At 38.6% G+C, this 24,688-nt stretch overlaps 2 protein-coding genes across 2 annotated transcripts in view; one reads left to right on the top strand and one right to left on the bottom strand.

Moving 5' to 3' along the window:
• Positions 1–20,390, bottom strand: part of LOC137621412 (tetratricopeptide repeat protein 17) — a 64,973-nt gene extending 44,583 nt beyond the window's left edge. The window contains exons 1-5 of the mRNA XM_068351712.1: positions 20,235–20,390; positions 17,610–17,747; positions 13,164–13,285; positions 10,925–11,036; positions 8,516–8,739 (exon numbers count right to left, since the gene is read on the bottom strand). Of these exons, the coding sequence (XP_068207813.1) occupies positions 8,516–8,739; positions 10,925–11,036; positions 13,164–13,285; positions 17,610–17,747; positions 20,235–20,354 (716 nt within the window). The 5' untranslated portion in view covers positions 20,355–20,390. The remainder of the gene's footprint in view (positions 1–8,515; positions 8,740–10,924; positions 11,037–13,163; positions 13,286–17,609; positions 17,748–20,234) is intronic.
• Positions 20,391–24,036: 3,646 nt separating this feature from the next.
• LOC137621413 (uncharacterized) overlaps positions 24,037–24,688 on the top strand; it is an 8,457-nt gene continuing 7,805 nt past the window's right edge. Inside the window, exon 1 of the mRNA XM_068351713.1 lies at positions 24,037–24,165. Coding sequence (XP_068207814.1) covers positions 24,137–24,165 — 29 coding nt within the window. The 5' untranslated portion in view covers positions 24,037–24,136. The remainder of the gene's footprint in view (positions 24,166–24,688) is intronic.

The raw sequence follows: 24,688 nt of genomic DNA, 5'->3' as shown, positions 1-24,688 counted from the left end.
TAAACGGAGCAAGAGAATTATCGGCATTTAGACATCTGACTAATTAGTTGCGACTGAAATTGGTTTGAGAAGCGAGTAATAATGGATTTTAATTAAAAAATAATTTTCTTAATAAAATATATTTCATAACAAACACTTATCATAGCCAATAATTGCAATTGATGTGGGAAGGATTTATCGTACCAACTAATATCATCCACATTGACAAAATATCAGGAATCCCTTTAAAGAGGACTTTATTAGATGAATAATATCTATGAATCTGGATCACAAAGCCCCATACTGGGGCTTGGGAGGGCATTCAGCTCCAAATTGTAAGGGGAAACCCTGAAGATGCACTAAACGAGGTAAATTTGAAGGCTAAAAAAGTGAGCTAGCCAGAGACCAAAGGGACGGGTTCAAGACCCAACAGTGCATATCATGAGGTGTAATAAGGGGACTACCCTCCCATACCAAGTAAGCATTGTTAACTTCCGCTCAGGTGAAAACTGATTGGGAGTTTTTTTTTTAGCATCATCTTTGTCAATCAATGAAAGTACAGTCATGATCCTTCCAAATAAAGGAAACAAAGTGAAACCTTACCTCAACCTTCTTTTTTCAGTAATACTAAAACTTTTTTTCACATAAAATGTTATTTTGATAATAAAATAAATTTTTGAATATACTTACCCGGTGATTATATAAGCTGCAGCTCTGCTGCTCGACAGAAAACTCTACGGAAAAAATCCGCCAGCGATCGCTATGCAGGTAGGTGGTGTACTTCAACAGCGCCATCTGTCGTGCAGGTACTCAGTACTCATTGTAAACAAAGAACTCAATTTTCTCCTCGGTCCACTGCGTCTCTATTGGGGAGGAAGGGAGGGTCCTTTAATATATAATCACCGGGTAAGTATATTCAAAAATTTATTTTATTATAAAAATAACATTTTTCAATATTTAACTTAGCCGGTGATTATATAAGCTGATTCACACCCAGGGGGGTGGGTAGAGACCAGCAATAAATGTTTACATTATTATGAGCTAAGGATTTTTTATTTCATTTTAGAAGTTATCAAAATAACAAACATAAAATAAATAAGTACCTGGTAAGGAAGTCGACTTGAACAATTACTCTGCCTTTTTAAGTACGCCTTCCTTACGGAGCCTCGCGATCCTCTTAGGATGCTGAGCGACCCCTAGGATCTGAAGTATGAAGGGTTGCAACCCATACCACAGGACCTCATCAAAACCTCTAATCTAGGCGCTTCTCAAGAAAAGAATTTGACCACCCGCCAAATCAACCAGGATGCGAAAGGCTTCTTAGCCTTCCGGACAACCCAAAAACAACAATAAAAACATTTCAAGAGAAAGATTAAAAAGGTTATGGAATTAGGGGATTGTAGTGGTTGAGCCCTCACCCACTACTGCACTCGCTGCTACGAATGGTCCCAGGGTGTAGCAGTTCTCGTAAAGAGACTGGACATCTTTAAGATAAAAAGACGCGAACACTGACTTGCTTCTCCAATAGGTTGCGTCCATTATACTTCGCAGAGATCTATTTTGTTTAAAGGCCACTGAAGTTGCGACAGCTCTAACTTCATGTGTCCTTACCTTCAGCAAAGCTTGGTCTTCCTCACTCAGATGGGAATGAGCTTCTCGTATTAACAGTCTGATAAAATAGGATAAAGCATTCATTGACATAGGCAAAGATGGTTTCTTAACTGAACACCATAAAGCTTCTGACTGTCCTCGTAAAGGTTTAGTTCGTCTTAAATAGAACTTAAGAGCTCTCACAGGGCATAAGACTCTTTCTAGTTCATTTCCAACCATATTTGATAGGCTTGGAATATCGAACGATTTTGGCCAAGGACGAGAAGGTAGCTCGTTTTTGGCTAGAAAACCAAGTTGTAAAGAACATGTAGCCGCTTCAGATGAAAATCCGATGTTCCTGCTGAAGGCGTGAATCTCACTGACTCTTTTAGCTGTGGCTAAGCAAACCAGGAAAAGCGTCTTTAAAGTGAGATCTTTAAAGGAGGCTGATTGTAGCGGCTCGAACCTTTCTGACATGAGGAATCTTAGTATCACGTCTAAATTCCAACCAGGTGTAGCCAAACGACGCTCCTTCGTGGTCTCAAAAGACTTAAGGAGGTCCTGTAGATCTTTGTTGTTGGAAAGATCTAAGCCTCTGTGACGGAAGACTGATGCCAACATGCTTCTGTAACCCTTGATAGTGGGAGCTGAAAGAGATCTTTCTTTCCTCAGGTATAAAAGGAAGTCAGCTATTTGAGTTACAGAGGTACTGGTCGAGGATACTGATACTGACTTGCACCAGTTTCGGAAGACTTCCCACTTCGATTGGTAGACTCTAAGGGTGGATGTCCTCCTTGCTCTAGCAATCGCCCTGGCTGCCTCCTTCGAAAAGCCTCTAGCTCTCGAGAGTCTTTCGATAGTCTGAAGGCAGTCAGACGAAGAGCGTGGAGGCCTTGGTGTACCTTCTTTACGTGTGGCTGACGTAGAAGGTCCACCCTTAGAGGAAGTGTTCTGGGAACGTCCACTAGCCATCGAAGTACCTCGGTGAACCATTCTCTCGCGGGCCAGAGGGGAGCAACTAACGTCAACCTTGTCCCTTCGTGAGAGGCGAACTTCTGCAGTACCTTGTTGACAATCTTGAATGGGGGGAATGCATATAGGTCTAGATGTGACCAATCTAGGAGAAAGGCATCTATATGAACTGCTGCTGGGTCCGGGATTGGTGAGCAATATATTGGGAGCCTCTTGGTCATCGAGGTTGCGAAGAGATCTATGGTAGGCTGGCCCCATGTGGCCCACAGTCTCTTGCACACATCCTTGTGTAGGGTCCATTCTGTTGGAATGATTTGTCCCTTCCGACTGAGGCAATCTGCCATGACATTCAAGTTGCCTTGGATGAACCTCGTTACTAGTGAAATGTTTAGATCTTTTGACCAGGTGAGGAGGTCCCTTGCGATCTCGTACAACGTCATAGAGTGGGTCCCTCCTTGCTTGGAGATGTACGCCAAAGCCGTGGTGTTGTCCGAGTTCACCTCCACCACTTTGCCTTGAAGGAGAGACTTGAAGCTTTTCAAGGCCAGATGAACTGCCAGTAGCTCCTTGCAGTTGATATGCATTGTCCTTTGACTCGAGTTCCAAGTTCCCGAGCATTCCCGACCGTCTAATGTCGCGCCCCAGCCCGTGTCCGATGCGTCCGAAAAGAGAACGTGGTTGGGAGTCTGAACAGCCAGGGGCAGACCCTCTCTGAGGCTGATACTGTCCTTCCACCAAGTCAGGGAAGACTTCATCTTCTCGGAAATGGGGATCGAGACCGCTTCTAGCGTCTTGTCCTTTTTCCAGTAAACAGCTAGGTGATATTGAAGAGGACGGAGGTGTAGTCTTCCTAACGATACGAACTGTTCCAGGGATGATAGCGTCCCTATCAGACTCATCCACTGCCTGACTGAACATCGTTCCTTCTTCAGCATGTTCTGGATGCATAACTGGGCTTGACTTGTTCTGGGGGCCGACGGAAAAGCCCGAAAAGCTAGACTGTGAATCTCCATCCCTAAATACACAATAGTTTGGGATGGGACCACTTGAGACTTTTCCATATTGACCAGGAGACCCAATTCCTTGGTCAGATCTAGAGTCCACTTTAGATCCTTCAGACAGCGACGACTGGAAGAAGCTCTTAGAAGCCAGTCGTCCAAATAGAGGGAGGCTCTGATGTCCGCTAAATGAAGGAATTTGGCTACATTCCTCATCAGCCTCGTAAACACAAGAGGAGCTGTGCTTAGGCCAAAGCACAGGGCTTGAAACTGGTAGACAACCTTTTCGTAAACAAATCTCAGAAAAGGTTGGGAGTCTGGGTGGATGGGGACGTGAAAGTATGCGTCCCTTAGGTCTAAAGAGACCATCCAGTCTTCCCTTCTGACCGCTGCTAGAACGGACTTTGTGGTCTCCATGGAGAACGTCTGCTTTGTGACAAAGACATTCAGCGCACTGACGTCTAGCACCGGCCTCCACCCTCCTGTCTTCTTTGCCACTAAGAAGAGACGGTTGTAGAAGCCCGGGGTTTGATGGTCCAGGACTTTGACTACCGCTCCCTTTTCTAGTAAGAGAGACACCTCCTGCTTCAATGCTCGTCTCTTGTCTTCCTCTCTGTACCTGGGAGAGAGATCGATGGGAGACGTTGCTAGAGGGGGTTTTCGTACAAACGGGATCTTGTACCCCTCTCTGAGCAACTTCACAGATTGTGCATCTGCGCCTCTCTTCTCCCAGGTCTGCCAGAAGTTCTTGAGTCTGGCTCCCACTGCTGTCTGAAGAAGCTGGCAGTCAGACTCTGCCTTTAAAGGACTTGGTTCCTTTCTTTTTCCCACGTCTCCCTTCGGCACGAGCACCTCCTCTGCTGGAGGCTCTGCCACGAAAGGGCGGAATAAATCGGGACGCTGGAGTGTCCATCCTTGGTCTAGCTGACAAGGTAGGCAAAGGGGTGGCTTTGCGGGCAGAGGACGCAACCAGGTCATGGGTGTCCTTCTGTATCAAAGAAGCAGCAATCTCCTTAATCAAGTCCTCTGGAAAAAGGCACTTAGAGAGAGGAGCAAACAGAAGTTCTGATCTTTGACACGGTGTCACTCCAGCTGACAGGAAAGAGCAAAGGTTCTCACGCTTCTTGAGGACTCCGGATACGAACGATGCAGCAAGCTCACTAGATCCGTCACGTATGGCCTTGTCCATGCAGGACATGATGAGCAAGGAAGATTCCTTCTCAGTCGGGGAGATCTTCCTGCTTAAAGCTCCCAGACACCAGTCTAAAAAGTTGAAGACCTCGAAGGCTCTAAATAACCCTTTCAACAGATGGTCTAGGTCCGAAGGAGACCAGCAAATCTTAGAGCGTCTCATGGCTAGCCTGCGGGGAGAGTCTACAAGACTTGAGAAGTCGCCCTGGGCAGAGGCAGGAACTCCCAAGCCGAGAACTTCTCCCGTGGCATACCAGACGCTCGATCTGGAAGAGAGTCTAGCAGGGGGAAACGTAAAGGCTGTCTTCCCTAGACTCTTTTTGGACTGCATCCATTCTCCTATAACTCGTAAAGCTCTCTTGGACGAGCGTGCGAGGCCGAGTCTAGTAAAGGCAGGCGAGGATGACTGCGTACCTAAAGCAAACTCTGACGGAGGAGAGCGCGGAGCCACAGACACAAACTGGTCCGGAAACATCTCTTTGAACAGAGCAAGAACTTTTCTAAAGTCCAAAGAGGCTTGCGTGGACTTGGGCTCGTCAAGGTCCGAATGTGGTTCATCAACGTGTGCCGCATCGTCATCATCAGAGAGTCCATCATCCGAGTATTGAGGAGGAAGCGGCAATGGAGTAGGTATCGGCTGGTTAGCTGAGTCCGGTCGCACGGGTGCACGCGTGACTGAACCGGACGCAACGTCATGGAACTGTTGCCCAGTCTGTGAGCTGGCAACAACCATAGCGGCGCGGGGACGCACAGCGTCTACTCCAGACTGTCTAGTCTGATGTGGGAGAGCAGTGGCAACCACACTGGGTTGCGGAGGTTGACGCACCGCGTCAAAACAAAACAACTCTGACGGTTGTTGTACCTCGCGAACGTCAACGGAAGGTTCCGTGCGTCGCTGAATGTCAACATGCGGCTGGCAGGGCACACTGGAACGCATGGGTGGCGGGACTCTCTAAGCTGGAGTGCGCAAGAAGGTCGCCTCAGCGTCCACAGGACGCACAACCGAGTGTGTGGTTGGTTGTAGGCAAGAGGCTGGTGCAGCAGCAACCTTCTCCGCACGAAAGTCCTGCATCAGAGACGTTAATTGGTACTGCATGGTCTGCAGTAAAGACCACTTAGGGTCTGCAGGAGCAGGTGCGGCGACAGATGGTGTAACTGCCTGAGGCAGTACCGCTTTGCCTCTCTTAGGAGGTAAGCAGTCGTCGGAAGACTGCAGCGAGTCCGAACTGACCCAGTGGCTACAACTGGGCCGTTGGACTTGCGCGGAAGGGACCGACTTGCGCTTAAGAGGTCGTGAGACCTTGGTCCATGGTTTCTTACGAAAAACCTCTTCCGCAGACGAGGAATAAATGGGCTCTCTCGTCTTAGTGTGGGTGGGGCGATCTTGGGTAGATACGCCCGAAACCACGGAGGGAACGTCTGTTCGGTGATTAAAGCCTCTCGAACCCATTGGTCGTACGACATTGCTTCTCCCCTGGACTTGGGAGCTTGCAAGAGGTCCCGGACTAGGAGGACGACAGGCACGAACAGACGAACCCTCAAGCGCAACACTATCCACAACACTATCACTCACTTTACCACTTCCCACTGCACTTTTACACTTCAGCTCCTTGACGTCCGCCATGAGCTGGTTACGGTCACTAGCCAGAGACTCAACTCTCTCACCCAGAGCTTGGATGGCATGCATCATGTCAGCCATCGAAGGTTCCTGAGTGCCAGAAGGGGGATTAGGAGCAACCACTACAGGGGAAGGAATAGGTTGTGGGGCATGAGGAGAGGAAAAATCAACAGAACGAGATGAACTTCTCCTGACTCTATCTCTCTCTAGCCTACGTGTATATTTTTGGAATTCGATAAAATCGAATTCCGAAAGCCCTACGCATTCCTCACATCGATCTTCCAATTGACAGGTTTTATCCCAACAATTGAAACAAACGGTGTGAGGATCGATAGAGGCCTTCGGAAGACGCCTTGAACAGTCCCTAGCATTACACTTCCTGAATTTTGGGACTTGAGAAGGGTCAGCCATTTTGAATTGGTCAAAGGGGAATTCAAAAACTATCCAAAGTCATCAACAAATAATCCGAAATCAAAAAAAGAATGCAAGGATTTATTGAAGAGAAAGCCTGCACAGCGAAAGCTTAAAACTAGAATAGTGTACTTCACCAAATAGTTGTGAAAACAAATCCAGTTAGCAACAGCGAATTAGTAAGTCTTGCCGGTAGCACGACAGAGAGAAAATTGAGTTCTTTGTTTACAATGAGTACTGAGTACCTGCACGACAGATGGCGCTGTTGAAGTACACCCCCTACCTGCATAGCGATCGCTGGCGGATTTTTCCGTAGAGTTTTCTGTCGAGCAGCAGAGCTGCAGCTTATATAATCACCGGCTAAGTTAAATATTGAAAAATCATGTTTCAGAGCCAATTTCACAAAGAATGCTTTTACTATATAATTGAGTTAGCAGCTAGAGTGGATATAAATGTGTTGAGGTGGTTTGGCCATGTTGAGAGAATGGAAAATGGCTGTCTGCTAAAGAAGGTGATGAATGCAAGAGTTGATGGGAGTAGTACAAGAGGAAGGACAAGGTTTGGGTGGATAAATGGAGTGAAGGAAGCTCTGGGTGATAGGAGGATAGATGTGAGAGAGGAAAGAGAGCGTGCTATAAATAGGAATGAATGGCGAGCGATTGTGACGCATTTCCGGTAGGCCCTGTTGCTTCCTCCGGTGCCTTGGATGACCACGGAGGTAGCAGCAGTAGGGGATTCAGCATTATGAAGCTTCATCTGTGGTGGATAATGTAGGAGGGTGGGCTGTGCCACCCTAGCAGTACCAGCCGAACTCGGTTGAGTCCCTTGTCAGGCTGGGAGGAACATAGAGAGGAGACCCCTTTTTTGTTAAAATGTTTGATGTCGGCTACCCCCCAAAACTGGGGGAAGTGCCTTGGTATATGTATGTATGTATTTATATAAATCCCTTCATGAAGCAAATTAATATTTTCCTCTAAAAGAGCCTGCTCTAAGGTACACTATATCACATACTTTTACAAGACTACAAAATTAAAAAAAACACTTCAAGAAATATATGAAAACGTTTACGAAATAATTTTAAATGAATACTTTATTTATCATTACCCAAGCAAAATGATAAATGCCAAAATTCCTGTTGAGTTACAAAAAAAATCATAAGGAAAACTATAGGAATATAGTAAAAATTATTCCAAAACTAATACTGGTACCAGAATGACTAATTTAGATTTGTATGGGTTGTTGGTTTATCCCAGTGGTATATTGCAGACTAACTGTAATTACTGTCCTGCAATAATAACAGAGGGAATTTTTTGGTTGCCAAAAAGTGCTCATAGCTTTTCGGGAAGTGTAGGACTGAAAATTAGAAAAACAAGATTTGTACTTGTAAAGGAAATTATCAAATTATTCTATCTCACACTTGAATATTATTAACCCTTTTACCCCCAGGCTATTTGGAAATTTCCAACCCTTAATCCCCCAGGGGGTTATTTTTTTCCCAGCACATTTTGCAGTATATTTTTTTAAATTGCTCTAAAAGCCTTAATTTTTGTCATAGAGAGATCAGGTTGGTCTCATTCTCTTGAAAAATGCCTGAATTTTCTCAAAAAATTATAAAAAATATGAAAAAATTTTATAGCATTTTTTTGCAAGGACGTACCGGTACGTCCATGGGGGTAAAGGGATGGCTTTTGTGGACCGTACCAGTACGTCATTTGGGGGTAAAAGGGTTAAAAGATCAAAACCTGAAGCATCCTACCTTGGAGCCAGATGCAACGCTCTCCTGACACATTCTAGCGCTTGGAATGGATCGGCTTTGGCACGCCAGTATTGAGCAGCTAGTGTATAAAGAATCCAGTTTGAAGAGTTAGACGTCAATGATACAGCTACGCGGTGACCCCATACGGATATATCCGTTTCTCCTCCGACAGTCGACAAATCGTCTTCAGCAGTAGCTGTCAAGTTGTCTCTGTGACGGACACCCTAAATACCACAAAAAGAATTAAATAATTGACAAATTGAGGAATTAATAAACAACAGTATACACTATATACAGTATACAGTACAGTACATTTGGAATTATTAGCATCAACATTAAGTATCTTAACAAGAATACAGTTTAAATAACAGTACAGAAGTTTGTGGTTTGAAAACATCGAAGCACAGTAGTCAAAATTAAAATTTTTGCCGTTTTAATTTTTTCTTGCATTAGTTTTGAATTTTTCAAGGAATTTTTCAATTTCACTCCACTTGTTATTATATTTTGTTACATGGTTAAAACACATGCTATTTTTAGTACACTCAAATCTATATTGCTATATAAAAAAAAATCAGATTCCTTAGGAAATCTAGTCAAAATTCATAATTTTTTTGCATAATTTGAAACACATCTTCAAGATTCATAACATAAAGTGCTTTGGGAATTACCTTTACTGTAATTATTTTGTATGTTTCAACCTGATTTAGAGTACTACAAATGATATATAAAAATCTTTTTAAAATTTTCATATTCCTGCTTGTTGATTAAAAACCTTTGGTCGTACAGATTTTTCATCAGCTTTCAAATTAGGTGTTACATTCACAAAAATCTTTTTTCAATTGCCTGCATCCTCCCACTGATACCCTAACATACCCCGATACCCACCCTGTGCCTCGATACCGCAGCCATTCCCTTCTAGGCACTAATACACAACCTGGGAGCCATTCCCCATGCTTCAAATAAGCGCACCTACAAGCATCCCTGAACCATGCTTTGTTTTTTCACTCGGCATATTAACCATTTTACCCCCAGGCTATTTGGAACTTTCCAACTCTTAACTCCCAGGCATTTTTTTTTTCAAGCACATTTTGCAATATATATTTTTCAAATTGCTCTAACAGCCTTAATTTTTGTCATAGAGGGGTCAGGTTGGTCTCATTCTTTTGGAAAATGCCTGAAGTTTCTCATAAAGTTATCAAAAATATGAGAAAAAAAAAATATGTAAATAGCAGTTTTTTGCAAGGACGTACCAGTACGTCCATGGGGGTAAAGGGATGAGTTTTGTGAAACGTACCAGTACATCCATTGGGGGTAAAAGGGTTAACACACGAGAAGGAATACACATTCAAGAGAACAAGAGGCTCAAAATTTTCATACAATTGACCAAGATTATTTTGTTATCCTTCAGATGTAGTCCATGTCAGTTCGCTTTTGTGTCCTCCTCTTCCGTCTATTCAAGGTTTGTATGTTTACCAAACTAATTGGTACTAAGAACTTCATACTCACTATGGGTGAAAAGCTTCTCCTTTCATATTTGTAAAAATAATCTTGTAATTATCAATTCAGCATTGGTTTTATTTGGTTGTTACCTCTAATATAAGTTTTCTCATTGAGCTACTGGTGAACAGGTAAATTTTTTTAGTCATGGAAGCTTCCTACTTTGTGTTATGAATTTGCTTCTTTTACAGACATGCCAGTTTCATCTCGAATTGTTCTTATTTATGGCACGTAAATGTAGAATGGACATTCTTCTGATTTGTCACAATAGTCTGACCTGTTACTGATACAAAATGTTGATGCAGGATGCCACTTTATTATATATAATTCCAAGATTCCACATCATGGTACTGTATACAATTCTAGGATTCCACTTCATTGTACTGTATATAATTCCATGATTCCACTTCATTGTACTGAATATAATTCCATGATTCCACTTCATTGTACTGTCTATAATTCCAGAATTCCACTTCATTGTACAGTCTATAATTCCAGAATTCCACTTCATTGTACTGCCTATTAATTCCAGAATTCCACTTCATTGTACAGTCTATAATTCCAGAATTCCACTTCATTGTACTGTATATTCTAGGATTCCACTTCATGGTATTGTATATAATTCCACGATTCCACTTCATTGTACTGTCTATAATTCCAGAATTCCACTTCATTGTACTATATATAATTCCATGAATTCCACTTCATTGTACTATATATAATTCTAGGATTCCATTTCATTGTCCTGTATATAATTCCAGCATTCCAATTCATTGTCCTGTATATAATTCCAGAATTCCACTTCATTGTACTCTTTATAATCCCAGGATTCCACTTCATTGTATATAATTTCTGTAATGGAAATTTGTATTTGTTTTACTTGAGCATGCACATCTAAAAACTAGATCATACCTGAAGATGTTCATAAGAAAACATAGAAAAAGCCAAATCCAGAGCGTTAACACAGTCTGGCTCTAGATGAGTATCTGTAGGGCCGGGCGGTAGTCCCAGATGGTCCTCTAACCTGCAACAAATTCGCAAATTACAGTAGCTGCTTCAGTGTAAAGCAATTTCTTTATTTATAGAGATTGTAAGTTTCCTTTAAACCTACAATACCAAAATACTTGAAAAAAATATATATTTCTAAAGAAAATATTCTAATCAGTTTAAGAAAATTCTGAAATATCACTACGTATTTTAATGATTTCATTCATGATATTCAACTGGCCAGGTTGTTTTACTTTACTAATACCCCCATACCACACTCGGCAGAAATACACATCTACTTTCGGCTTTGATTAAATTTCCCTCAATTTCAATATAAATATTATTGAATCATTAAATAAAAAGAAAGGAGATATCTTGCAAAGTATCTTAATTGGTAAAAGGGATTTTGACGAAGGAAAAATCTATTTCTGGGAAGAGGCCTGTGACGGCCATTGAAAAGGTCCTTCTTTACACTTTTCTAATATAAATCTTCCAAATATACTAGAGAAAGATAAAAGCATGGAATGCAGAGGTTACAACCCTCGCGCGATCACCTTGTGGGTGTCGTATATTTAACAAGGGCGTGTGAAAACCACTATTCACAGGCTGTCTTCCATTTAGATAATCCCTTCATCAATGGGGAGGGCCGTGACAAGCCATATACAATAGTATAGTATGAGTGAAGGATGTATAGTTATTCAATCATTCTAGATCATTTAGTGAAGTTACCATAACATACTTCTCACTGAATAACCTCATTTGTTTCCACCTTCATATTAATGCTTCCCTTGCATATATCGGCAATAAATCTTAAAAATTTTAATCTAATCATAGCTTTTTTAGCTAAGAAATATATATATATTTCTATATGAATATCTTCCATCATAATACTAGAGTAATTCGTATTTTTATGACAGCTCATCTGCGAATCATCTCTTCTCAAACATATTTGTTATTCCAACATAAGACTCTATTAACTAACCATGTATGAATAATGTCATTCATACAGTAAATATCTTTGCTGTTATTCTCATATACTTTTATACATCTGCATGTAGCATCTACAAACCAATTTTGACGGAGTTTTCTCAAAGGTAAGTTTTTATATCTTTATATAACCTTTATTCATTGACAAAGTTAATTCTGCTTTTGATAGTAGCAGATAAATGCTATTCAATTCTTTTTATCTTAATTTTTTGGAAATACCAATTTAGACAGGATTTTTCTCAAAGGTAAGTTTTTATATTTTGATATAACCTTTATTCATTGACAAAGTTAATTCTATTTTTGATAGGAACAGATAAATGCTATGCAATTCTTTTTTATCTTAATTTTTTGGGAATAAAGCTGTATACACTATCCGCGTCCCCGCCAGGACACGGATAGTGTGAGACCTTCTACCGGGGGGTACTCCCCAGGGGTGGCACCTGGGGGGAGGTTAGAGGGGGCTAGTGATAGTCCCTGCTGGCTTATGGTCGCCCGAGCAGAATGATGTAGATTGTCTGTGTGGAGACCTAAAACCCGCAACTTTAAACTTTAAAAAAAAAAACTCAAGATTAATATTTCTTAATTTGCACGAAGAGTAAAACAAAAAAGTGACAATCAATGATTGTTTAATGTAAGCATTACAGAAAAAAAATTATATACTTTCACTAGCTTCAACACTATGCAAATCGAGCTTTTCTCATTTAGGTGGTTTGGGAAGATGTAACTTGAAAACTTGACTCACTAACGACAATTTCTGTTTACTGCTCTTAGGAACTTACAATTACTAGCCAAGCTAAAACCCTACTTGAAATGCAGGATACTACAAGCCCAAAGGCTCCAACAGAGAAAACAGCCCAGTGCAGAAAGGAAAGAAGAGAAATAAATAAATTATGCTGTATATGAGAAATAATAGATAAATTAAAAACATTAAGATCAGTAATAACGTTAAAATATATGTCTTGTGTCAATCATGAAATGAAACTTAGCTCAACCTGATCAACAGAAGACCATTTGTAACAAGTTTGAACGTTAAGAATTATATAATTCATAGAAACAACTCCCTTTACAGATATTACTGGTAATGAATACTCTTTGCCATACAAAGTCAATTCATATAAAGCTAATACAATTATGAATAAAAAAAGCCGTGCACCCAACACCAAATAACAAGACTTACCTTATCCCTGCACTTTCCATATTCACAACCGTACTGGCATAAAGGTCAAACTCTGTTAAAGGACGACCAGCAAGTACACAGTCCGAATCTGTGCGGTATATTCTTTCTTCTAATTGAGTATCCTGTAAAATAAGTAAGAAAGAAATTAAACCATGAAGATATCAAAGTATAGTTTTATAAGAATCTCTCTCAATTATCTAGACTATAATTATGAAAAAAAGGATATAAATCATATTAAAAGGAAACAAGTAGGGTTGTACCACTATCAGCAAACCATGCAAGTACCACAGTCAAGTGCAAGGGACCGAAAAAGATAATGACTGTATACTGGGACTATGCAATTGTCAGGAAATGTAACCTTTGTCTGCTTTGCCAGATACAACTAGAAACTCTTTCACACAAGGATTGTACCCCATCACAACCATATCAGCATTTTATCATAATAGTTCTTAAAGCATTACGTTCATAATACAGGACCTTCTATCAAAAAGGATCAAGATTGCAACAGGTAACTATATTGCTGCATGAACCACATTATTGACAGGAGCCATTATCCTACAGCATAATTACAAATATTTCCTTCCAAGGTTCAAGATTACATCGACAGTCACTCCCTTGGCACAACCAGTTTAAAGATTGATGCCATATTAAAATTCAAGGTAGGGATTGCACTTCTGTTAGAAGCTACGACAGTTAGCACACCGGTTATCTCTTGCACAGGTGATCAAGCTCAAATAAGAGGCCCTTCTAAAGACGAAAGAGTGCTAATAGCAGACAGTGTTAACAATAATGCCGTGTCGACACGAGAATAGTTACAGATGGTTTCAAACTATTGGAACCTAAATATATGTCTACTGTAGGCTTCAGAGCCTTTAAATAAGTGGCCCCGAGACTATATAATAACTCCCATGAGACATCCGAAGGATTGAAGACATTAATGCTTTCAAGTGGAAACTGAAGACTTTCTTATTTCATCAGTCATATAACAGTGACGATTTAACATTAAATGAACAATATGTGTTATGAAACGTTAAATTACTCTGGACAAACAAGGTAAAACGACACTGGAGGTCCTGTAGTGAGTGAGGTTCCCCTGTTGTATGGGACAGGAAAAGCAGCCGTCAAAGTAAGTAAGTGCTAGCTAACAGAGACAGCAAAGCACGTCTTCCGTTGCAAAGATCACAAAATCTCAGTTCAATGAAAGTGTTGAAGCTTTAATCTAATTAATAAATTAGGGATGACAGCTGTTTCACATTTATGAGGAAACCAGGACAGCATTAAAAATCACCAGTGCTTACGTTTCAAACTGAATACTGTATTGCTAAAGCAGTACTGTACCTGTCTCCAACAACCCCTAACAAACACCTTTCCTAAGTTATTTCAATTGATGACATGAAAAGACAATACATATCTGACTTGCAAGATCCTCTCTCCAAGAGTATTTTGATTATGAAATGAATGCAAAATCTTTATGACTCTTGCAAGATGCATAAAGATGATCTCCCTTCATGCAGAACTTCGGTGATCAATCTATTCAGAAGAAATATTTTAATTCTTTCATTCTACCCTGTTTTGAGTATTGTTCTCCTGTCTGGTGTTCAGCTGCTGATTCTAATCTTAATTTGTTGGACAGAAACTTATGGTCTATTAAATTTCTTTTTCCTGATCTAGATATTAATCTTTGGCACCGTCGTTCAATTAGTTCATTATGCATGTTGCATAAGATTTTTCATAGCTCTGACCATCCTTTACATTCAGATCTCTCCCTGGACAATTCTATCCTTTTCGTAATACTAGGCAGGCAGTTAATTTTAATAGCCAGGCCTTCTCCATCATGAGGCTCAATACTACACAGTATTCTAGAAGTTTTATTCCAGCTGTTACCAAGTTGTGGAATGATCTTCCTAATCAGGTAGTTGAATCAGTAGAACTTCAAAAGTTCAAAGTTGTAGCATATGTTTTTATGTTGACCAGGCTGAAATGAGTCTTTTTATAGTTTATATATGACATATCTGTTTTTGACATTGTTAATAGTTCATATAGGACATATCTGTTTTGACATTGTTATTATTTTAGAATGATTTATTGTTAATCTATTCTCATCATTTATTTATTTCCTTATTTCCTTTCCTCACTGGGCTATTTTTCCCTATTGGAGCCCTTGTGCTTATAGCATCTTGCTTTTTCAACTAGGGTTGTAGCTTGGCTAATAATAATAATAATAATAATAATAAGTACAGTCTTCCATTCTATCAAAGCTTGACTGAAATCATTTCAACTTTGAAGGAAGAGTTGTGGTACGTTAAACACGATAGGCACAATGTATAAAACAACAGACCAACAGATGATTGAAAAGACAAAGATACACAAATGATCTCCTATCATTCACATCTGCCTAACCGGTAGTTGATCCAGGATTTTGCTTGGAGGCTGGTCATGGAAGCAGCTTCCATGAAAGCAGACTCAAGTAACGAGAACATTGTGCCCTCGTTTTCAAGTCTCTCCACAGGGGTACATGCCGTCAGCATAATCACTGCTGTATCATGGTAGAGAAGGGTCTGCATTCTCTGGTATGTAGAACCCTCATTACTGAGAAAGAATGGGAGGCAGGATCTCTTTTGATTGGCTAGAATCAAGAGAATTCCATGGATCAGAGATCTGGAAACTAATCCTATCTAAAACCATGCGAGGAAGTCCTAAATATGCCTAAACATAGCAACTCAAGGATGGACTTCGATCCTTGAGGGCCGCCGAAGTGCCGACAAATAAATGTCATTCCTCTCTTGATGGGAACCCAGCTTGCCTCCCCAAGGTCATTGTATTCATGAATGAGTGCTAATACCTTAGCAAACATAGACTCTCTGTTGGGATTCTCTGCTTCCATTGTTAGGTTGACATGTCCCGGGACTTTTCCTCTATCACGAGAGAAGAAATCTCGACAAGTGCCTCAGGAAAGTCCTTAGAGTATTCACGTACTGGTCAGAGATCGCATCCAGGGCAACACCCTGAAGAAAGTTCAACTCTACTGAGGACGATCAAGTTTGTAAAGCTTATGCGTGTGGAATATCACGCTCATGGAACATCATAACCGTTGATGACTGGCTAGTAAACAATCGTTTGTGTTTGCTTGTTTGCCTAGAATGCCTCCATGTGGTAGGCAATATGTATGTGTGGATACCTTACAAGTGTGAAAACCTTACATACATGAAGACATTGCACATGGAGCACAAACATATGGAACCCTTGCATATGGAGAGCTCTCATTACTCAGAAAAAATTTGAAGACTTTCCCCTAAGCCAAGTCTCCTTGGGGCAACTGTAGTCTTCTGGTGGAAGCAGCATAAGAAGATACAGGAACCAACAAAGCAAGATCATCCAGGAAGGGGAAAAAAGGGTAGCAGCAGTCCATGAGCTCCGTTTTGTGAAAGAGGGACAAATGCACTATCTCTTAGATGAGGAGAGCTACAGTAGGAGTGATGAGCAAGTGATTCCTATGAATCAGACTTCCTGGACTTCTTTGACAAAGTCTTCATGTAATTCTAGAAGTTGCAACAAAGACAAAGACGAAGATATGACAGAGAAGGAAAAAAGTTAAAGTCGGTTTTCTATGTTATTCGTCAAAGCCGATGACAATTATCTCGGGAGGAATGAGCCAAAACAGCCCAACCAGGAGAAGCATCCTTAGCACCTAACCATGGTCAGGAAAACACAGGAGGAAAGAAAAGTAGAGCCCTTCCTCTTCACGCTTAATTAACAACAGACTATTTCTCCACTGAAGTTCGGAAAAAGTAACTCAATAGTTGTTCTAAGGCTACACACATGAGGGATAGAACAGCATGAGACATGTCACCCAACAGGAACAATTATGATGGATACTGACAGATAGCAGTTATTGGAAACAGTGCATATCCTTGACTTCTTCCATCATGAGATTCCAGCTGTAACAAAATTGCTGTCAGGCTTTTGGCCAAGGAGAAATGATGTCATGTGTCAACATTCTTATGGCAATGTTTCGTAGCGTAACTAACTAAAGAATAAAGATAAGCTAAAAGCTGAAAACTTATTTAAAAAGCAGAATAAAATTTCTATATAGCAATAATGGTTACATGAACAAATAACTTGAAAGTGCATCATTGGATCCTCAGAGGGTTAATATCCCTCAAACGTGACTGTTTGCAGGAGCATTTATTCAATCTGAAAGAAAAAGAAAAAGATTAACAGCCTGATGAGGACACCAAGAAGTAAGTCAGAACTCTCTGACGGCCGAAGTCAAAGTGAGAATTGCTCCATCTGATAGGGCAACTGTTTACCTCATTAAAAGTTTGGAGCATCATTCCAGCTTACCTGTAATCATACCCCTATTCAAAGACCATGGCATGTATTTGTGTAAGAACAAATAAGGGCTTATAATAATTGAGAACTTATAAAATAAAACACTTAACGTACTTTATCTTCATTACGATCGATCTGTGACTTTTGAGTCATTAAATCCTTCTTGAGTGTTTCAACCTGCATGGCCCGTTGTTCCTGCTGGGCCAATGCTAAAAAGTCATACGGACGACGCAACTGGAATATGGAATCCATCTGGAAGAAGATGATAAAGAGTGAGCTAAAAAACTTTGAGTACACTAAAACATGATTAGGGGAAACATTGCCACAATTACATAATTTTCTATTATTTAGATAATTAGTGTTTCCACTTACCATCGCAACTTGCATCCAAACAACCTCTTTACAACTCTATACTGTACTTACTATATTGATATAGATTTTTTTGGAAAATCATCAAATTGCCTTAGAATTTCCAAGTCAAACAAGCTCTTTCCCCTGACACGCACTTTCTAGAATTCCCAGAACTCACTGTAGATGATGCTTTGATCAATTCATGAACGCTTTAGCAGTAGAACACTGAACTAATCGGCAGGGATGATAATTTGAAACAACCCAATCTGACCCCGCTTTACCCAGCAAATTGCAGGAGGGCTTTTTTTCCCAATAAGAATTTAATAATTCTAGAATTCAAATATGATAATGGGAGATGCCCATTCTTAGCCGCCGAGGCATGAAGATAGTAACATTGTACTTCAAGAGTGACAAAGTTCAACCTGATACAGGTGTAATTTTTCTATAACTTAACAATCCAAAACTGGCAAAAGTCATGAACTTCACCCAACAAAGGGAATTTTCATCTTATTTCTATAAGATAAGACTCCTGGGTGCTTATTCCAGCATTGGTTCCTAGTGTAGTATTAGTGGAATGCATTATACTTACAATGGAAAATTAACTAACAGTGGCAAGCCACATTATTTTGGCACTGTACAAATAGTTTGTGACGAAGAAAGATTGCCAAGAAGCAAGTTAGTTTTTTAAAGATACAAACTATCATGTGAAGATGCTTTTGTTATTAGCTTGCTTGCATAAAGTGTACCGCATAACACGCGCCGGTCCATCTCGTACACCGTAAAAAAAAGAATAATAGTTATCCCTTCACAAGATGATCATGCAATCCAAACTCCCAAAGATTACAAAGTCAGTGAGATCGAGTAATGTAAGTACAGCTATACTTGTTTCGGTAAAAATATATCACGAGATGAATGTAGCTTGTTGGTAAAAGTGTAAACTTTTTTTATTAATTGTGAAATTTATTTTTTTTTATAAATTTTGATTATATTACCTTGCCCTGAGTGAAGCCAGTAAAGAAACAATAACAGGGTAAGGTAAGAACACAGTAGTCTAAGGGAGGTTACAAAGGGGCGTCAGCCAGCCCCGGTGGGTATGTAGGTAATGACATGGCTCATGGATCATAGGTTAGGGTAGGTTGTATTCTTGTGTAGGGCTATGCAGTATAACGGCCATGGTTACGAACGACTAGAAAATTGGAAGGAAATTCCCATTTTCTATGTGCATATAAAGCCCTGGCCGTCGATGTAGAAAGGATCCATTTTCTCGATACTCTAGCATATTGTCAGTGGCAGTCACCATAGAAAAAAGGATTATAAGAGGTATGGTAATAACGTATATAATTACCAAAACTAGACCTAGTAGTATAATTGAAAAAGAAACATTACATGATTTACCACTGTCTGAATTACTTCAGCTGGAGTTTAGATCAGGCCCAATACTTCAAGGAAGATATGTTAGGGGGCATACGCAATAGGGGTGTACGTGTGATAGCGGCCACCTGTATGTTTGATTACGGCTAACTTAGAATACGGCAGTGTAAGGGGGGTTGCGGCAGGGCGTTAACTGTTCAAGCTTGCGCCACCACCTGATAGGCGAACAGAGCGCTGCCAAATGGGTGTTATTATAGTCAGGCAGGAAACAATGCTTGGGGGAAATTTTACGATCGAGTAACTTGGCCGTGGCTTCAGCGGATGACGCATTGTCACGCCCTTTCCCTAACCTAACAATTCATGATATTTATCATAGTAGTATCAAATGTCACTATAAATGACATGTCCCTAATAACTACAAACTTAACGAAAGGGGTAAAAATGTAGATTGATAGGACAGTATTAAATTGTAAAGACGAACGATTCTTAGACTTGGATGACACGGGCTCTATCTATCGGGAAAGTTGGAAACTAAGCAGGAGTTACCCGTGACATGCGATCGGACGGTGCTGAACTTAGAAAATATTGCCGTGGTCAAGGTAAATAATGATATTATTCAAAATGATAAAATAACATCATATTATGGTATATTGGATCATAGTAAAGAACATCTCCATAATGAAAAACGATTTGGCGAGTATTAAGAAAGATATCGCCTGTCCCTAAAAACTACATTCACCCCTGAAACAGACCTATGGTTAGTCTTCATTTTAAAGCTTTGATCTAGAACCCTATAGATTATAACTACCGAAGACAGAATATTCAATATTCACACCCTGAATTATTCTGATAATATTGGCATTATTCCTAGCAGCCATATCTTCACCTGAAATAAAGTATTAAATCAATATACCCCATAGTAAATAAATGTAAAAGATGGGACAGTTATGGTACCCTAAACTACACACCCTTTTTAGTAGTGCTATATCTTCTATTGTTTCACTTATGTATACTTACTTGTGCCTGAATTTTCCCATCTTCGGTTACCACCCAGTGCGTGGTGCAATATGCTTTCAATATCAGGAGAGTATACGTAAAAAGAAATAAACATCGGATACTAAACCGTCTTCGCTCCATGGCGATGTCTTCTTCAGATTCTACGTTTATTGGTATAATATATCTATCATTATTTACATATTTATGGCATACATTTTCTTATAAAGGTAATAAAATATTCAATATATTTTTTCCTTTTATTTAAAATATAATTTGAATATCAATACCTCTAAAAATTTCATTTATTTATGCCAAAAATGTATTTTGTGACGTCATGGTAAACAAAGCAAATTCAAGCCTGTGATTGGTTGATCTTCTACACATATATCTATCATTATTTACATATTTATAGTACACATTTTCTTATAAAGGTAAGAAAATATTCAATATAATTTTTTCTTTTATTTAAAATATAATTTGAATATTAATACCTCTAAAAACTTTATTTATACCAAAAATGTATTTCGTGACGTCATGGTAAACAAAGCAAATTCAAGCCTGTGATTGGTTGATCTTCTACACATAGTCATGTATAAATAAGAGAACTTGCTTTTTGATTGGTTTAAAAGCAATATTGACTATGTTACCATGGTAACTGAAGCAAGCAAGTTCAATAAAGGGTACTTTATTAAGCAATGGCAAAAATTCTAATTTTTTTTAATAGATAAGTTTTCTAAGGCACAGAGTACTTAAAACGTCCCTATATGAGAGCGCATTCCATAATCGATATTAGCTAGAAGTATTTACTGCAGTGTGCTACTCGAAAAATAAAAAAATCTATAAGCTAAGTAACTATATCAATGGTAGTATGCTGTAATTAATTTGCATTTCCATTAAAACTATTTCCTTAAACCACGTACACATCGCTGTCGTGTCATAAGCTACCGTAAACCCGGTCCTTACCAATTAAACTGTCAATATATTTGCATAATTATGTAATTCTTATATGTAAAGATTTTTTTTAATCACGTGCGTACTGATAAGGAAACTAGTAACTTATGTATATCTATTTTACCAACAAACTGCAATTAAGAAAATTATTTCAATAATTAAAGTTAAGCTTTAAGATAAATGAATAAAATTGAAGTTATGTTAAACTGTGAAATGGAACCTTAACAAGTATTGGAAGTAAAGGCAAAATTCACTTAAACCATAAGAATCTTGGATAACTTTATCATCACAATAATAAGGTCTTAACATAAAAATAGATAGGGTGAAATCTCAGATGATTCAGATAAAATAATGTTTACGAAATAGCAATTTTCAAAAGGCAAATACCAGCAATTGGAGCACAGAGAAATTGCAATGATATTACGCGAGATGACATTGAAGCATGGTATATATATATATATATATACATATATATATATATATATATATATATATATATATATATATATATATATATATATATATATATATATATATATATATATACATATATGTGTGTGTGTATTATGTTTTATATATATATATATATATATATATATATATAATATATATTATATATATGTATATATACTGTGTATATATATATATATATATATATATATATATATATATATATATATATATATATATATATATATTAATGAACACAAAGTTCAAAAGAAGAGTGTAGTCCATAAATATGAAGTTGTCATGAATAGGGTTATTGCATTAATTGAGAGAGAGAGAGAGAGAGAGAGAGAGAGAGAGAGAGAGAGAGAGAGAGAGAGAGAGAGAGAGAGAGAGAGAGAGAGAGAGAGAGAGAGAGAGAGAGAGAGAGAGAAATTATAGTGATTTCGTTAACAAGTTCAATGAGACTGAGAATCACGTGTAGTAGAGATAGAATCAAATCGAGTGCCAGGAAGCTCCTATCGTATAATTGTAAACGAAGCACTTTTGTAGGAGACGAAACTTACTTGTTTTACTTGTTTTGGGTTTAAATCCAACCCTCCACTGAAGTCGAGTGAACTACTTCTCGGGCGGGTCCATATCAATCATCTAACGTAACATTTTCATTATAACTTAGACAATTCGTTGATTGTAGCATCTTCCAAATCATATGATCTTGTGAAAAGTAATGTCTTTAGTTTCTTCTTAAATTCAATTGCTCCCTTTAGGACCTTCATTTCAGTTGTAAAGCAGTAATGCGTATCTATCAAGAGGTTGGGTACCAAAATGGAAGAAAGGAAGCAAGGGCGGAAATAAAGTAGAAGGATCTGAAAAATGCAGCTATGGAGCCGAGGGAATATTCCATAGGCACTTAATTAATGCCTACAGTACACCCCACGATCTTTACGGACTGTCTTACCTAGGAGGATGAGATCTAGTAGAAATTAGGTTATTTGACTTTCCACACAAGAGATTATTTTTTTTTTAAGTTAGAGGAGAACTTAGAATAAAACTGTTCTTAATAGTATTAAACTTTCTCACAATGTGTTAATCCCTAAAAGGATTCCTGTGTTACATACGGTCTTGGAATGTTTAATGCTTGCTCTTTTTAATATAAAGATATTATAAATTTGATCATGAAGTTTATTATTATTATTATTATTATTATTATTATTATTATTATTATTATTATTATTATTATTATTATTATTATTAAGCTATAATCCTAGTTGGAAAAGAAGGATGCTATAAGCCCAGGGGCTCCAACAGAGAAAATAGTCCACTGAGGAAAGGAAACAATGAAAAATTAAATATTTTAAGAACAGTAGCATTAAGATAAACATCTCCTACATATACTATAAAAATTTTAACAAAATATGAGGAAGAGAAACAGGATAGAATAGTGTGCCCGAGCGTACCCTCAAGCAAGAGAATTCTAACCCAAGACAGTGGAAGACCATGGTACGGAGGCTATGGCACCATCAAAGACTAGAGAACAAAGGTTTCATTTTGGAGTGTCCTCCTAGAAGAGCTGCTTACTAGCTAAAGTCTCTCTTCTACCCTTACCAAGAGGAAAGTGGCCACTAAACTATTACAGTGCAGTAACCCCTTGGGTAAAGAAGAATTGTTTGGTAATCTCAGTGTTGTCAGGTGTATGAGGACAGAGGAGAATATTAGGAATAGGCCAGACTATTTAGTGTGTGTGTGTGTGTGTGTGTGTGTGTGTGTGTAGGCAAAGGGAAAATAAACCGTAACCAGAGAGAGGGATCCAATGTAGTACTGTCTGGCCAGTCAAAGGACCCCATAACTCTCTAGTGGTAGTATCTCAACGGGCGGCTGGTGCCCAGTGCCCTGGTCAACCTACTACCTGAACAAAATCGTGTGTGTTAAGTTATTGTTTCCTTTCTTCATTCTTCTATATCCTTCCAGTTAATATTTCCTATTTTTTTCTTAAAATGGGTTTCATCCTTTTAACTAAAGTCAAAATAGGATACAAAACTGATGGTATCATCCTCTCTGGCTTTCTGTGATCACGTGATTCGTCAATGCATAGGTTCCTGATGTTCCCGAACTCTATAGTTTTCTAGATGTTATATCTATATAGTTAGTTTTATCAATGAAATATAACGATCGCCATCGTAGGATTTTAAATTTAGAAAAGGTTAGAGATAGATAAATCAGAATATCAACAGGAAAAATAAGGACTTATTTAAAAAAAGTATATATTAAATCTCTTTTCATATTAAAATATTAATTTTTAATTACAACTATTAAATAAACAATTCATCCACAGACTCATGTCTATTGAACTAGTTTGAAAATTTTATTTGAGTCAGTCTTTAATTCCTCGTTTTCTATAAGAAATCAACTTTCCTTATGCGTGATGGGAAGCCACGAACGCAACGTAAAAGGATAAATGGTCAGAAATACTCCTTCAGCGATGTGGCATTTCTGTCTGGCCTTTCTCGTCATCGGGTTAAGAAACAATGGCTCTTGATAAATCCAAAGCTAATAGGTAAGTAATTGAAACCATTAAATTATTTCATAAACGTGGAATTAACCAAATCTACTTCATCGGGTCCTAAGTATTATGTAGGCTGCCCTTAGTTTTCTGTAGGCATATACACAGAAATAACTTTGTTCATTTTAAAATATGCCATAAAGACGTTGCATTATTTCGTAAATTTGATTATTGAAAGAAAGATTAAAATTATACCAGCACACCCAGATGTATCCAATGTAATGTGTAATAGAGCACTTGGAGAAAATAAGAACTTTATTCTAAATTATGACAGGAAAATTATCTTTGTTTTCGAAGATGAAATTTTTTTTTTATTTTTGTTTGTTAAAAAGCTCTACCTCAGAAAATGAGAATTATCTCATAAAAATAAAACTAGATTACGGAAATAAACCCTAAGAAAAAGTGGAAAACATACAAAATGTTTTAACTCCATACGAAATTGCCTTAGTATAAGGTATTTAACAGCTATGTCTCCTTTCTCAAAAGCAATCAAAACTTTGATATTTTGCTATTATTA

The sequence above is a fragment of the Palaemon carinicauda genome, chromosome 28 (genome assembly GCF_036898095.1).
Source record: "Palaemon carinicauda isolate YSFRI2023 chromosome 28, ASM3689809v2, whole genome shotgun sequence".
NCBI classification, from domain to species: domain Eukaryota; kingdom Metazoa; phylum Arthropoda; class Malacostraca; order Decapoda; family Palaemonidae; genus Palaemon; species Palaemon carinicauda.
This window is presented reverse-complemented; position numbering and strand designations above follow the sequence as displayed.